Genomic DNA, 15,940 nt, shown 5'->3' on the forward strand with positions numbered 1-15,940 from the left:
TCAAATTAAATTTTACGATGACTAAAAATATAAGAAATATAATTATCTCTTCAGCTTTGGTATGGTCTTTTAAAATATGAAATTATTATTTCCTCAATATAATGGGACAGAAATTAAGCAGCTTGAAGTAGAATCCATGCATACTTTTTCAAACATCAATCCAGTTCACCATCAATAGGGAAAAATATACTAAGAAAATCAATAGTCTGTACTTTGTGATGTCTGAAAGAAAATCAAGTCATTACTTACATCTTAAGTCAATCTCCTCAAAAACTCTGCCCTCTAATAAAACTATCATCAGTAATGAAGGAGTGAAAATGTATATATGAAGACACCTTTGGACTAGTCAAACAAACCTATTAATAATAGATGGCCAGTGTTCCTCTGTATGACGCAATCTATGAAATGTTTCAAAACGTTAAGTCTCCTGCTTGTGAAATGCTTCCAGAGAACCACTGTGAAGGGCAGATCCACGAGGACGCCATCTGTGTATTTCCAACCACAGCAATCTTTCAGAAGGAAAGACTGGTAAGGGATCTTTGCAGGCTTCCTAATGGCTCAGCGGCTTCATCTAATGCTTTCCTCTAATTGGCCTTGCATTTAAGACACTCATTCAACGGTGTGGCTGCAACCTTCAGATCTTTAACAATCATACATTCCAAGGCCAAAGTAGAGCTTCCCATCAGAGAGCAAATAGAATTTGAGGCTTCAACTTTTAGAGAGAGAGAGGATACTTGTGAGGAGAGGTCCCGATGGTATTAGCAGATTGTATCTGGACAGTGAAAGCATTGTCAGAAGTGGTTCATCTGTTAAAGAAATTAGAGCATGCAACAATTGCAGATACTTTGGTCTGCAGAATACTTTATTTCACTATTTTGTCTCAGGGTACATTGGGGTATCTCCTGGGGTGTCTTCGTACTCTAAAAATAGATTTCAATCTTGAGGAAAGCTATCTTCTACTAACAGAAATGTAAGGAAACGAGCAGTTTCAGGAATTACAATGTCTCTTCTTATTACTCAAGTCACCTGAATCATACTTTATAAATTATATTTTATGTGGAGAAATTGCTTAAATAATTATTCTTTCCAATGGGTTTGGCCTGAGCGCAGAAAAACAACTCTCTTTTAATCCAGTCATAAGGTAACACACAAAATTCTGTGATCCACATTTCTCCATTTCTGATGCCTTAACTCATATCATATGATTTCAATATATCGCTTAATGTCTCCACATGTCAGTCTTCTCATCTGTAAATGGGAATATGTTAATATCTGCTTCATGAAAATGTTATAAGAATGAAATAAGGCAACCGAGGGACTGTAGGATTGTATTGCATATTGTTTGTAACAATGATTTCTTTAAAATTCAGAAAATACATTATATGAGTCAAAGAGTTTTTAGTGTGTTCTCAAGTAAATCACCTTCCACAGCCTCCTTCAAGATGGAATATTTAGTATTTCAATGTGGGGAGAATGGAAAATTGAAGCTTGGAAGCCTGGAAGAACCAGATGTGATTTAAGGTGTTTTCATCTTTTTACCATTGATTACTTGACATCCCTGTGGAAGGAGCTAATTAGTACCAATCATGTAGCCAGGTCTCCACAGCGGGGCATTGGAGCAAGTCCTCCCTCGCTCATGGGACTCAATCAACACCCACTAAGAAGACATGACTTTCCCTCATAGTGAGGGATTCTAGAACCCAGCCAGTCACCTGAAAGTGAAATCTAGGAACCATTATCAATTCTGGACCATTTAATCACAAATCAATTATCAACTACAATGCTCAGAGAGATCCTAAAGCTACGATATAAAAGGAGTGAATATTGGTATTTTGAAAATAAAAATCAGACACATGGTGGTACATGTTTAACAACTGGCTCTGACGGGTGGGAGGAGGTCCTGACTTGTGGTGTTTGTGTATTGAAAGCTTTAGTTACCAACATGATGCCACTAGATGCGGAGTTGGAAGGAGATGAGCAATAGCACTGTGTTACGTAGAATTTCTACCATACGATACAATAGATGGAGACTAACCCCTGGAACAGAGACAACAGTACAGTGAAGTAAAAATAATTAGGAAGCATTGAGTTTTGAATATTTATTACCTTTGTTTTTAAGATAATTTAAAATGTATATAATTAATGTTTAATAAAGGCTGTGTTTAACAACTGAATTGTAGAATTTCTGGAAAGTGTGTGTGACAGGGGACTTTCCCCAGATGGTACGAGCCAGCTCCAGTACATCTCTGCCTCCATCTGCTACTCATTATCTAGATAAAAGGCAAAAGTATACGAGATAGGATAGAATTTGAAGCACAAGAAATTCAATTTAAACAGAAGGAAACTTTGCTAACAATAAAAAATTCCATTCTCAGAGATATTTAAGAATCAACCCGAAGTTCATGTTTTCTTCTAGGAGTTTTATGATTTTGGGTCTTACATTTAAGTCTTTAATCCATTTTGAGATTATTCTTGCATATGGTATAAGTAGGTGGTCTAGTTTCATTTTTTTGGACAAGTACCTTGAATGTATTTGTCCAGTTTTCCCAACATCAGTTATTGAATAGACTCTCTTTACCCCACTATATATTCTTGCCTTCTTTGTCATAGATTAATTGACCACATAGGCATGGATTCATATTCTGTTCCATTGATCTATGTGTCTGTTTTTAATGCCAGTACCAGGCTGTTTTAATTACTATAGCCTTGTAGCATAGTTTGATATCAGGGTATTTATCCGAAGAAATCCAAAACATTAATTCGAAAAGATATATGCACTCCTATGTTCACTGCAGTTTTATTTATGACAGCCAAGATATGGAAGCAACCTAATAGCCCATCAATAGACAACTAGATAAAGAAGATATGGTACATATATACAATGGAATATTACTCATCCATAAAAAAAATTAAATCTTACCATTTGCAACAACATGTATGAACCCTCGAGGGTATTATGCTTAGTGAAATAAGTCAGACTGTGAAAGAGAAATACCTATGATCTTACTTATATGAGGAATCTAAAGAACAAAATAAATGAACAAATGAAACAGAAATAGGCTCAGAAATACAGAGAACAAACTGATGGTTGCCAGATGGGAAGAGGGTTAGAAGTCTAGATAAAAAAAGTAAATGGATTAGGAAGTAAAAATTGGTAGTTACAAAATAGTCACAGGCATGTAAAGTACAGAATAGTGACTACGCTCGTATAGTTAATAATATGGTAATAACTATGTCTGGTGCCAGGTGCGTACTAGACTAGTCAGGGGATCACTTCTTAAATTACATAAATGTCGTGCTCGCTTCGGCAGCACATATACTAAAAATTACATAAATGTCTAACCACTATGCTGTACACCTGAAACTAATCGAAAGTTGAATGGCAACTACAATTTAAAAATAAGTAAATAAATAAATCTACTTTAAAAATAAACAATCAACAGGAGAGTTGTCAGTATTAAAGGTCCATGCACAGCCGTGTCAAGGTGCTAAAGACGGATCTAGATAATCTCTTGAGGGCCCTGCAAATCTAAGCTATGTTACCTTTCATGAACTGTAATTTGAACAGCTCCCTCATCCAGAATTTATATTTTAAATACAAATTGATAGAGAATTTCCATCAACAAGAATTGCGTATTTCCCATTATCTTCATTATGATCCCTTACAGCAAGTTATCAGTACAGGATACAAAACTTGAGTGTAGACCATTCCTATTTGTACCCTAATTAACTAATTTAACCAGTCAACCTCTACAGCCTGGAGCTTCCCACACGCAAGCACTTACTACACTACATTTTAATCAATACCAAAGTACAACTATGTCTCTAATTACTGGAACAGAGAGAAACTGTCAGAAATATATTTATGACTTATCATCACATCCACTGAGCTCATATCTCTTACGAGAATCTGATCACTAAAATCCTATTCCCATACTTGCTGTTAATAAAGGAACTCAGTGTCTGTATGAAACAATTCCTAATGCAAGTACCTGTGGAAGGAGTGGAGAGAAGAAACATTAATTCTACTTAATAATTCAGGAATACAATTAATCAGGAAAACAAGTGGTTCTGTGGGCAGAAGAGACAAAAAAAAACAACCAAAAAAAAAAACCAAAACCTAGGCAAAAAATGACAGAACAAGATCATCAACACTGCCATGATTGCATCCCTGCTTCCCTTAAAAATGGACCACCCAGTCCTTGCATGCAGACCCCTTGTCAGTAACCTCAACCCCTGATGCCCACCGGCCTCATCTCCTTTTCCCAACAGACACTTGCTTCCCTTCCGAATCGAGGAACTGGTGATTCTCTTACCAGCAATCTACTAGTTCAAGGGTTTCACTTTCCCTACCTCAAGACATCAAGTAGGACTCAATGCTGTTACTATATATACATATATATTTTACTATGCTCATCTTAAAATCTCTGTTCTCCCATAGTCTTCCTAAACCTAAGATAAGAATGTTCCATTAAAGAGCATTTATGGCTATTTCTCATTTTAGTATCTTTGCAAAATATTTCAAATTAAAAATCTAAATTAGATAGTTCGTGTCATGTGTCACTGCTTGCACTACCATTTAACTGGCAGTTGAATACTAATCACTGATAAAGTGCTATCTTTTAGTTTAACATTATGTTCTGTTGTGAATGCATGATAATTCACACACATTAACAGCAATTAGTGTTGATGATGGATGAAAGCATGCATTTTTGATGCACCTAAGAAAGAAGGTCCACTGTAACTTTATCAAGTATTTGCCAAACGGTCTCCCTAAAATTGACATTCAAAACTTTGAGCCCTGTTTTCAGTAGTGTTCTCATCTATCTTTACATACTCTCTCAAGGTAAGCTCATCCAGCCAGGACTTTAAATACCAATATTGCTCACATGATTCCCAATTCTGAATATGCAGTCCAATCTCGTCCTCTGAGTTCTAAGCTCACATACCTGACAGCTACTTGGCCTTAGGTATCAGAACCGTAGAGCATCTAAAACGAACCTTTATCTCCAGACACCCCTGCTCCACCCCAACCGCCACAACACCCAATTTTTCCAGCTTTCAGTAAAAAGCCCCACATTACATTCTATTACACAGGATGTGTAAGTCAACCCCTCAGCAAATCCTAGGCTTTTTACTCCTAAATCATGTCTCAAGTTCATCCTTCCCCCATCTGTTCTGTTATTACAGGTATCTGACTCTTGTTCAGAATAACAGACGAGCATCCTGTCTCTCATTTCCTCTCTCTTTTCCCTCTAATCTCTTTTCCACTCAGCAATGAGGGTATTCTGAAACACAAGACAGATGATACTATGACTCTTTAAAATGCTCCATTGGATTTAAAATGGATTCCCATTGCTCTTTGAATTAAATCAGGAGCCACTACACGTGCCCAGTGCCCTCTCATTGCACACTCTCTCCCTCAGAGACTGCACCCTCGCCACACCAGACTCCTGTCACATAGAGGACACACCATGCTCTTTCAGAACTGAAGGCTTTGCACATCTGGTTTCCTCTGCTTAGAATGGTTCCCCTCCCTTTGCATGACTGACTCCTGCCCATCTTTTCACACTCAGCTTCCAATTTCTGAGAAGTTGTCCTGACGACACCACCCATCTCAGAAGATCACTCTCCTCTTCTCTGAGTATATTACACTTTTTATAACCTTAATGGCACTTACCAGTATTTGCAAGTAGGGAATCGTTGCTTACATACTTATTGACAGCCCTTCTGCTCAGATGTAAACTCCGTAAGAGCAGGTCTGCATCTGAATAGATCACACCTGCACACCCAATCCTCAGGAACTCCATGTACATTTGTTGGATGTTGTTGGTTATTTCAAGTACAGGAAGCACAGAACACAGCAAAGAGAGTGCAGACTCAAGTCTGAACCCCAGTTCCATCATTTCCCAGGTGTGTGGTCTCGGAATATTTCAACTCTTTTTGTCTCACTTTCTGAGTCTCTAAAATGAGTGCTTGTGACAGATACATGATTTTATACATATAAAAGTACCTTGAACAAAGCCTGGCACATAAAAAAAGTTTAGCTCTTCACTTACACATTCATTCATTCTCTAAATATTCCCTGAGCGCTTACTCCATGCAGAGTATAGTGAAAGATTCTGTGAGCAAACCAAAGTCTTAGCCCTTTGTGGACTTAAAACATAGTAAAAAGAAACACCACACACACAAAGAGATAAACACAAAGAAATATGTGATTAGTGTCAATGAAAACAAAAATATCAAAGACCTGTATTCATTTGCAGGAGCACCATAACAAAGTACCACAAATTGAGTGGCTTAACCCACAAAAATGTATTGTCTCGGGGTTCTGGAGGCCAGGTGTTTCATACCAAGATGGTGGTAGGGTTGGTTCCTTCTGTGGGATGTGAGAGAGAATCTGTTCCATGTCTCTCCTCTAGCTGCTGGTGGTTTTCTGGCAATCTTTGGTTTTCCTTGGCTTGTAGAAGCATCACCCTGATCTCTGCCTCACTTCACATGGTGTCCTTCCTTTGAGTATGCCTGTGTCCAAATTTTCCCTTTATATAAAGACACCAGTTATGTCGGATTGGAGGCCCACCCTATGCCAATATGACTTCATCTTAACCAATTACATTTGCAATGACCCTTTTTCCAAATAAGGACAGATTCTGAGTTATTAGGGGATAGGACTTCAACATAGAATTTTTGGGAGAAACAATTCAAACCATAACAAAACCATAGGAATACAATATTTCCTAGGCAAATTCAATACTCTGAATGTACACTGAAATATAACAAGAGAGCTATAAATGGATCCGGATTTATAGAAAAATTGGCTAATGCATAATATTGTAAAAATTTCAATACCATTCATATTATACAAAGTCTCATTATTAGCCATAATTTTAAGTTCACTAACCTTTTGTAAGTTTCATGAGATGAAACCGAATATTTAAATATAGAAAAAGAATCGAGATGAAATGATTGAGAATTATGTTGCACAGAAGAGAAAGCGCTATTAAAATTAAAAACATGTTAAAGCAAGAGTATCAGTCTATTTACATACTAAAAAAATGTATTTATGTATCCAGTGCCCAATATCTATCACAGGTGAGTAGCACATTTCCTAAAACTTAGTTTGACAACATGTGGTAACAACTACACCTCCAACATGCACACACCTGCCAACATTTGATCTCAGCATTACAGTGTGATCACAAGACGGTTTGAATGTGGTGGAGAGAAAGCATATCCATTTGATTTTTCACTGTGAGAAAAAAAAATACTAGTTTTCTTTAATTTGAGAGGATGTTCTCTCAAATAAAAACATGCAGCCCGTCAGTCCTCTATGGACTGACTTTTATGTTTTAAAACATAAAAGCTGCTTGTTTTCTATAGCTCTTTTAAAGATTCCTGTTACTCTAGAATGTAAAGTCAAAGTTTTTAATTTTGTTGCACTGATTATTAGGTCTAATAGATATATGGCTGTCACCTCCCGTGAAGTGCTGCACCATGAAATAGATCGCCCTGGTAAAAACAATATCCAGGGACAAAATTTTGTTGAGTGTGTCTGAGTCAGACCGCTTTGATGTCGAGAGGATGTCTAAAGCTCTGTAGGAACAATGTCTGTGAACCTTAGTTCAACACTTCAGTGAGGCCACTATAAGAAAATGACTCTGAAATGACATGACGAGTAATTTCAGACCTTAAAAACGGGCAATTAAGACTCATTTAAATGTGGCAACAAAAACTAATTTACTAAAAGCATATGATCAGGTGTTTCTTATTTCTAGATTGCACATGTATAGAATATACATTATTCTAAAACCAAAACAATCCTTACAAAAAATACATTTAAAAGTTCTTGGATGACTTGATGAATCTGTTACACAGTGATGAATTGCTTTTTCAAAAAAGATTTACTTTGCATAGTTTTCTATGGGTATGCATGCGTGCTTTTCACTTTCTCTTTCAATTCATCTAGCAGAATTATACACATGAATGTAAAATCTGGGGCAAACACACAACTTTGCTTAGGAGTAGAAGTTTCGAGAAAAAGTATTGATGAGAGATGGCCAGCAACGGAATGAAGAAAGTAGAAAGAAGACTGAGATTTCCACACCAGAGCTCATGCAAATACACTAGCCTAAAAATGATAATTTATATCTAATTATATTTGCCAGGGTGATGTTTCACTCTGGAGGGTGGTTTGGATGAAATGTGAATGAGACAATAAAAACTTTTCATTGGTTTCTTTAACTTGAAGATGGAGCTAACATGCCATCTTTTAATGACGTGCAGTCATTTCTAATCATTAGCACGTAGGTTCTCTTCAGCAAAGGTGTTCTGTGAATGCCATTTCCCTCTTAACACCCACACTTATTTACTGCCCATATCCTCCATCTTCCAACAGTTGGTGGGAGCAGAAAAAAAACATGAAAGGGGAAAAAAATGACAGCTGGTTTGAATGGAAAGAACACTAGATCGGGGAGCCCTACCCGGTGGTATGCTGGAGCAGGCTTATACCAGCTCAGAGAGGCAGTTAAATTTGGAGGATTTTGAAATCAATTGAGAAAAGTACTTAAAATTATTAAAAATTAAATACTATAAACTTAAATTTAAGTGAATCATATTAAAATAGAGGTACTAAATACTTAAAATACACAGCCCTTCCTAATTATTTCACCATTTTACTTTCTCTTTGCTTTTGTGGTTATTTATACCTATTTTATCTGGATTAGGGAAATACTATGCAATACACCAGTGTCATGGTGTAATTCAAATTGGCCAAGAGGGGAGTATTTACACTAAAGAAATTGGCAAATGCTAAAAATTAGTGTGTAACATTGTTTTGTTGATTGTCTAAACTTAAAACACAATGGAGAATTTTTTTTTCTAATGATGCATATTAAACCTAAAATGTGTCATGCTGTTATATTGCCAATGGCACGCAAAATAGTGAAAATAATATTCCAGTATTTGAGAGCTTAATTCAGCAAAGATGCCTGCTCAGGTATTGGAGAAGGTCATCAAGAAGACCTGATGACCCTGGAGCTGAGCCAGGGCAATCAGAGGGTCCTCACGCTCTCCTGTCCTTGGAATGTACATTGTGCCCACAGTTTTCACAGTTGGAGCCATGTCAAGGACGCAGCCTTGAGAGAGCAATGTGTTGTTGAGGCCATCTGGACAGTATTTGTGACTGAGCCCCATCAAGGCCACTGTATAAACTTTTAAGCTTCAGGGGGTAGAGGGTGTGCAGAAATCTACTCGTCTTGCAGCCACCAAGCCTGGTAGGTAAATTCCCTTGCTTACTGAACCTGCCACCTGCCATTCTGGAGTCGTCTGCCTCTTTCTTCAGTCTCTTCTTGCCCTCAGTGTGTGTGTTTGGGGGTGGGGGTGGGGAGGGAACAGCAGTTTTGAATTTTATCCCGGGGAAAGTTCCCAAGGTTGCAAACCATAATCATGTCATTGATAAAGTTCCAATATTGGCTTCCTTGTTTCACTTTCCTAGTACTCCTCAAAGTAAATAAAAATACTAACCAGCATTTGTGTCAGAACTACAGAATCAAGAGTTCATCAAATTCAACAAAAGGTTTTGGCCAGAATTAACTGGCTATATAGAATTTACAATTAAGAGCACTAATTATTATTATTATTATTATTATTGTTTGTCAAATGAAGGCTGTACATTCTTTATATATAGAATATATATAATGTATTATATAATAATGTAATATATACATGTATGTTTTGTTTGAGATCCAATTAAATGTTTATTATCACCTCACTGTCTCTATAGAAATCTCCACTATATCAAAACTATTGATCTGGAAAAGTTGTTTAACTCTGAGTATCACCTTCAACCTCTGCCAACAAGTGAAATGGGGACCTTCCTCAGAAGATAATTTTAGGAGTAAAATAATGTTTATGCGAAAAGCCTATATGGATTGCAAATATTCACTATTATCGTAAATTCGGCAAATGTTTCAGCTCCTAATCTGAGTGCTCCTAAGGACTAGCAGGGTCTGCAAAGATGAATAATGTTTGACCCTTAACCTTAGGTTGCTTACAGTCTAGTGATGAGAGACGTGGAAATAACAAAATAATTGAAGGGGATGAAATGTATTCCAACAGAGGAACTCAGCAAAGTGTTATGAGATTTAAGAAAAAGAAGTGATTGATTTTACCTGGAGCACTAGGGAAGACTTCACAGAGAAAGTGGAATTTTGAAATAAGCTTTCAAGAGTAAGTTGAATTTGTATCAACTGAGAAGGTGTATGTGGAAAGTAGGGGCATTCCAGGCTGAAAGATGAAACACCAAACACATTATCATCAGAAATATTACAGTGCCGGCTAAGGAAATCATAATTGCATTGATAAACCCACTGTATCAAAAACCCTTGCAGTTACTTCCATATAAAAGGGAAAGAATTATGCCATTAAAGATTATACAATCTAATCTGTCTATCTACCATCTTGCATATTCAAGGACTGACTTGAATGTATTCAGTTTTTCCAATTTAGAAACCATGTCCATTTCTAATAACCAAAGTGGAAATTATCCTCTGGCCTTTGTTTTTAAAGAAAACATTCATGTCCATGTGAATATTTTTTCCCAAAAAAAAAAAAGCTATAAAATACTTCCTATTTAACAGGAGTGAAGGAACTGTCCCTTAGATTTAAAGAAAAATAGCCATTAATTTCAAATCTATAAATACATGAACTATACACATATTTAGTAAACAATAGGGAGGACATGTAAGGTGAGTTTTTTATGAGAGAGTGGAAATCTGAGGCAAGCGAAATGTGGGACCTTTTAAAAAAATATCCATGGTACTGTTCCCCAATAAAGTCCTGTTCCCCTCCCCCAATAAAATCTTTTTTTTTTTAAATTCCATGAGAACAAGGACTACTAAAGAAAGAACATTATTTTATCTCCTCAGTTCATGAGTGTTGCAAGGATTGACATTACTCAGTCGAGTTCACTGAACAGCGTTTTCCTCTTGCTAGTCAAAATATGCGATTTAATGTTTTTGACTTTAAAAAACAAAAAGCACTTTGAAGAAAGCTTGGCAGAGCATCTAGAGTCTGTTTTTAGTGTAATAAAAGGGAGATGGCTATTAATCTCTTACACACAAAAGTCTGACACAAAAGGTCTGTGGCCTTGACCTCAAGTGACAGCGAAATAGACCACAGGGCCAGTCTAGGTCCCACTAGGACATATGTTAAGAAAAGCATTCGCTCCACACTGCAAGCCCTTTTACTCTGGTCTTGCCCTCCCTCTGCAAGACACCGCGCCAAAGGAGCCTTTCACTCTGTTCTCTCCGTGATGACAGCTGTCAGTCTGTCGCTGTCTGCACATGCAGCATTTCAACAAAATCTAGAGCGAAACTGTAAGTGCAGGGGCTGAAACACTGTTTAAAAACACACAGCCAGACCTCCTTCCTGGAGATCCGCCACTTTTCAACCTGCTGAAAGTAAGAACCACCAACTAAGAGTTGAAGCTGATCGTGTGTCTTCAGAACCTGGACATTCCCAGCCACCGTCTACTTAAACAATATTACTGGAATTATCTCAAGAAGAAAGAGCCCGGGAGCCGCCCGTGAAACTTCAGCAGGGATGCGGAGGATGCTAAAGCCAGTTGCAACCCAAGGGCGGGGAAACCGCTCACTCCCAGCGCCTCCGCAGCAGCCCCAGGACCTCGTGGCGACGCCCGGCGGGAGCGCTGTGAAGCCCCGCGCGCGGGACCAAGAGGCAGAGCGCGCCCTCCCTCGGGGAGACGCGACCCGCCGGCGAGTGCCCGCAGCGGGAGGGCAGTGCGAGTCCGCGCGGCGGGGAGCTGGGGGCCGGCGGGAGCGCCCGGCCCGCCCGCCCGGCTCGCGCCCGCAGCTGCGGATCCGCGGAGGCAGCTGGGAGGCGGGTCCCAGGGCTGGGACCGGTAGGGTTTGGGGCGCGCGGGGCACTCACCAGCTGCAGCGCGCAGAGGCCGATGAGCGAGCAGCGCCCGTTACAGCAGCCCATGGTGCCGGCGGCGTCCGAGCGGCGCGCGCGGCCAGAGATCCGCGTCTTCCGGCGCCGCCGCCTCCTGACTCCGGAGCAGCCCCCTACCGGCGGCGCTCACCGGCCCGGCCCAGGCTCGCCAGCACCGCGGTCGCCTCGCCGCTCGCCGCTCGCCGCTCTGGGGTCTGGACTCGCGCGCCGCCTTTGTTAGTTTCCGGGGCGGGCAGAGGTCAGTGCGGCGCGCCGGACCCGAGCGTCTGGCGGGGGTCCCTGCCTCCCGCTGTGAGGGTCCGCTTCTCGGGGAGGGGAAGCCTGGCGGGCGAAGCGGGGCGGGGGGGAAGGGGCGGAAGGGAGGCTACAGATGGTGAGTGGGTGGAAGTGTGTTTAGGGGAGGGGTGTGTGTAGGAGGTGGGCGTCTGAAAAGTGGAGTGGGCTGTCTGCGTAGTGGTTGTGTGTGTGTGTGTGTGTGTGTGTGTGTGTGTGTGTGTGTGTGTAGGGGAGGGGTGTATGTAGGAGGTGGGCGTCTGAAAAGTGGAGTGGGCTGTCTGCGTAGGGGTGTGTGTGTGTGTGTGTGTGTGTGTGTGGTGGTTGTGCTGGTGCTAGTTGTGCTGGTGGTGCTGGTGGTGCTGGTGGTGCTGGTGGTGCTGGTGGTGCTGGTGGTGCTGGTGGGAGAGGATGAATGAAAAGGAGCGCCACTGAAGAGGATCGGCCAGTCTGGTTAGGAGTCTTTGGAAAGAGGAAGAGAGAGAGAGAATGACACTGAAAATGAATATGAATGAGCGTGTATTAGGGTATCTGGTGGTGATGGATACCTTCGGCGGCGGGTGTAACTAGGGCGACTTGGGCTGGGCTTTCTCACTGGAGGTTGTGCTATGTGTTGCGAGGGTGATCGGAGGTGTGTGCAAAGGAGAGGTCGGGGTTTTTGCTGAGTTGCCCAGGAGGTGGAGAGGGTGGGAGTTGAGATGGCTTTAGTGTCCGGGGACCAAGGGTCCAGAGGACAGAAGCCAACGGCGGGCGAACGCGGCGAACCGCCAGGCGGAGCTTGAGACCGCGGGGCCGCGAGGGTGGGCGGCAGGAGAGGGGGCGGCGGGTGCAGTTGGGGCAGCTCTGGGGTCTGTTGGCTGGGTCTCTCCTGCCGCAGTCCGTTGCCCCGAGGGCGCCCCTGCTGGAGTCTGGGAGGGAAAGTTGGACCGAGTTGCGTTGGCGAGAGACGCTGGGGCGAAGAGATGCGCCGGCTCAGGGCGCAGAGATAAACCGGGCGCATGCTGGCTTAGTTTTGTCAATGAGAAGGCTCTTTGAAATTACCACCAGGCGTGAAAGAAAAAAGGCGAGAAAGAAGAGCATGCGTGGCTTTTTCTAGGAATGGGGAATGTTTCCGGAATCAAGATAAATATTTCTTCCCAGAATGAATCCAACTGTTTGAGAAGGACTAGGAAATAAGACCTAGTTCCGGATAAAGAACAGAGCTGAGTTCTGCAAAGGACTCCATTTCATCAGGGCTCAATGTCAGATTCCCTGGGCACATTTGTTGTACTTGGTGGTGCTAAGCAAGGAACTCGAGCACGCGAGAAGAGCGGGACGTGGCTCCTGGCCAATTGTCTCCGAAGAGGCTTATTCAGAACTTGGCACAGAAACCCCGTTTCTAACCCGCTGCTGCCCTCCTGGGTCCTTAGCGATAAGTTAGTAAGAAAAGGCTAGAGATCTTTGCGTTTTTAAAACATTCGCTCCATATGTGAAACTGCTCAAGCCATTCCTTCAGGTATTAAAGGGAGTTCAGTTTTTATTTGTTTTGCAGTTAACTGGCATTTTCTGACCTGTTCCTTCAGGACTTATGTTTATATCTAAAAAGTTCTAGTTCTCAGGAAATCGCTTGCACGGTATCTTTGAAATCCTAGTAGGGGCACACGAATAACCTCAGGGTTTGGCTCAATAAAAGGGTCACAAACATTCATTGTTTAGGTCCCACCTCTGCCCATTATCTTGGAGAAGGGAAAATGGATCCAGAAACCTTCTTTTTAACCCAGCCTGTAAGATATCGGTGATCAAGGATTATGAGAGAATGCTCGTTTTGCACACAGTAAACATAACCATCACCATTCATGGTGGATGAAAATAATAAGAAAAAATGGACCCCGACAACTCAATAATTTAGCATATAGAAAAGGACAGTGCAAAAATCTGTAGGAGGCAGCTGAAGAGAGACAGCGTGAAGTCTATTTCCAACTTCCAGAAATTAGTGCAGCCTCTTTATCTCCAGAGAGGGTGAGAAATTATGATCATAAACACACTGACGATCCTCCTACATTACATATGTTTACCCCAAGATATTTTTATTCATCATTTAATGTATTTATTTAGGAAGTACCAAATTTGCAGCTAACATGCCAGTCTAAGTGCTGTGTGTATAGTCACTTTATTTCGTAATCACAAGCGCTGCGTGCTATGAACATCCCCAGTGAAAAGATGTGAGAATGGGAACAGGGAGTGCATGGCTATTGAATTGATGAAGAGGAATGCAAAGCCAGGTGATCTGACTCAAGAGCTCCTTGATTGGCAGTTGACCATGCTGCCTCTGAAATTAAGGACACAAGGAACCGCTATACTCCACCTAACGTCTCCACTGGGAAGTATGCATAGTCATTTCAATTAGCCCCTCCTCCAAAGTCATTGCCACCATGTGTTGTGATTTCAGGAGTGGAGGAAGGTCCTCCTGTACTTCCACTTTCCCATGGCCTCCTCTCCTGATAGACCCAGATTGGAGTTTCTTCCTTGTATAATTTAAGACAGTTGAAACTACATTTCAAAGCGAGGAAGAGGAAAGAAGCAAAGATAACACAATGAGAGTAACAAGTCTAGAAATTGTGGGAAGCTAACTTTGTCTCTGTAGTCTCTTATTATTTTCTAAATTGAACTGTGTCCTGAACTAAAAAATCTTCCTCCTTTCCTTCTCTGTTTCCTTCCTTCCTCCATTCCATCCACAAATTGAGTCATTTCTTAATTGCTTATTGTCATGCAGGGTATCACGTGGGGTCTCAGCTCCTGTTCCCCACATAAGAACACAGGATATGGTGAGGCCAAAAAGGAACACCCACGGAGCCATAGATAGGGGAGTCACACCACTATATTCTGGCTGGCGGCCAGGTGAGACACACGAAGTAGGATCCACACGATCCACAATCCACTGCCCGCTTTTCTGCCTGGCAACCAGCCAACCAATCAACATAGTCATGGCAGTTATATCAGTGGCCAGTTGGCCAACCGGTTACAGCCAACAGCCAACCAGTCACAACTGGCGACCATCCAATCACAGTTGATGGTCCTTTACTACCCGAGCCACCATCTTTCCATATGAGGCCGAGAGCCTGTTCCCACACTTATTATGTCAAGCGCTATGCTATTTGCCATGTTTGCAAAGGTAGATGATACGCTCCCTCCCCTCCCCTCAAGGGTTTAGCGGTGGGAGAGCAGATGAGTCAATGAAGTAAAGCACACTCTGAAAGAAGTTGGCACCAAGTGCTGTTGTTGAATTTTCTTCCTGTGAGGGCAAGGGAAGGTTTAAAAGAGGAATTACCTGTCTCTTGGGGAAAGGAGGGGAAGAGATTGTAGGAAATGACAGAGCAATAGAAAAGGTGGTGTCTAGAGAGGATTTTCAAAAAGCTGACTGAGGGGGAAATAATAATCTAAGTAGAACAAGCCAATCCAATGTTTGGTTGGTTGGTGATGCTAATTCCTAGCTGTGGAATCTCAGACCAGTCACTTTGCTTTTCCTTGTGAATCCCTGTTGTCCTATGTAAAGAGGATATGATGATATGACATGCCCCAGGGGACTAAGCCCAGCATCTGTTCTTTGTCCCCCATTTACATGTGTCTTGCACCCTCACCTCATGCAGGTCTCAGCCTCACGTCACGTCCCACAGAGGCCCTCACTGCCCACGCCATGTAAAATAACATCCCAGAT

At 41.5% G+C, this 15,940-nt stretch overlaps 1 protein-coding gene across 3 annotated transcripts in view; it reads right to left on the bottom strand.

Moving 5' to 3' along the window:
- NKAIN3 (sodium/potassium transporting ATPase interacting 3) overlaps positions 1–12,080 on the bottom strand; it is a 537,308-nt gene extending 525,228 nt beyond the window's left edge. For all 3 annotated transcript variants that reach the window (XM_074319272.2, XM_074319271.2, XM_088799407.1), the window contains exon 1: positions 11,950–12,080. In XM_074319272.2, the coding sequence (XP_074175373.1) occupies positions 11,950–12,003 (54 nt within the window). In that variant the 5' untranslated portion in view covers positions 12,004–12,080. The remainder of the gene's footprint in view (positions 1–11,949) is intronic.
- Between the last annotated feature and the right edge of the window lie 3,860 nt (positions 12,081–15,940).

This window comes from Rhinolophus sinicus, chromosome 7 (assembly GCF_057876585.1).
Source record: "Rhinolophus sinicus isolate RSI-liver-muscle chromosome 7, RSI-T2T, whole genome shotgun sequence".
Lineage (NCBI taxonomy): Eukaryota > Metazoa > Chordata > Mammalia > Chiroptera > Rhinolophidae > Rhinolophus > Rhinolophus sinicus.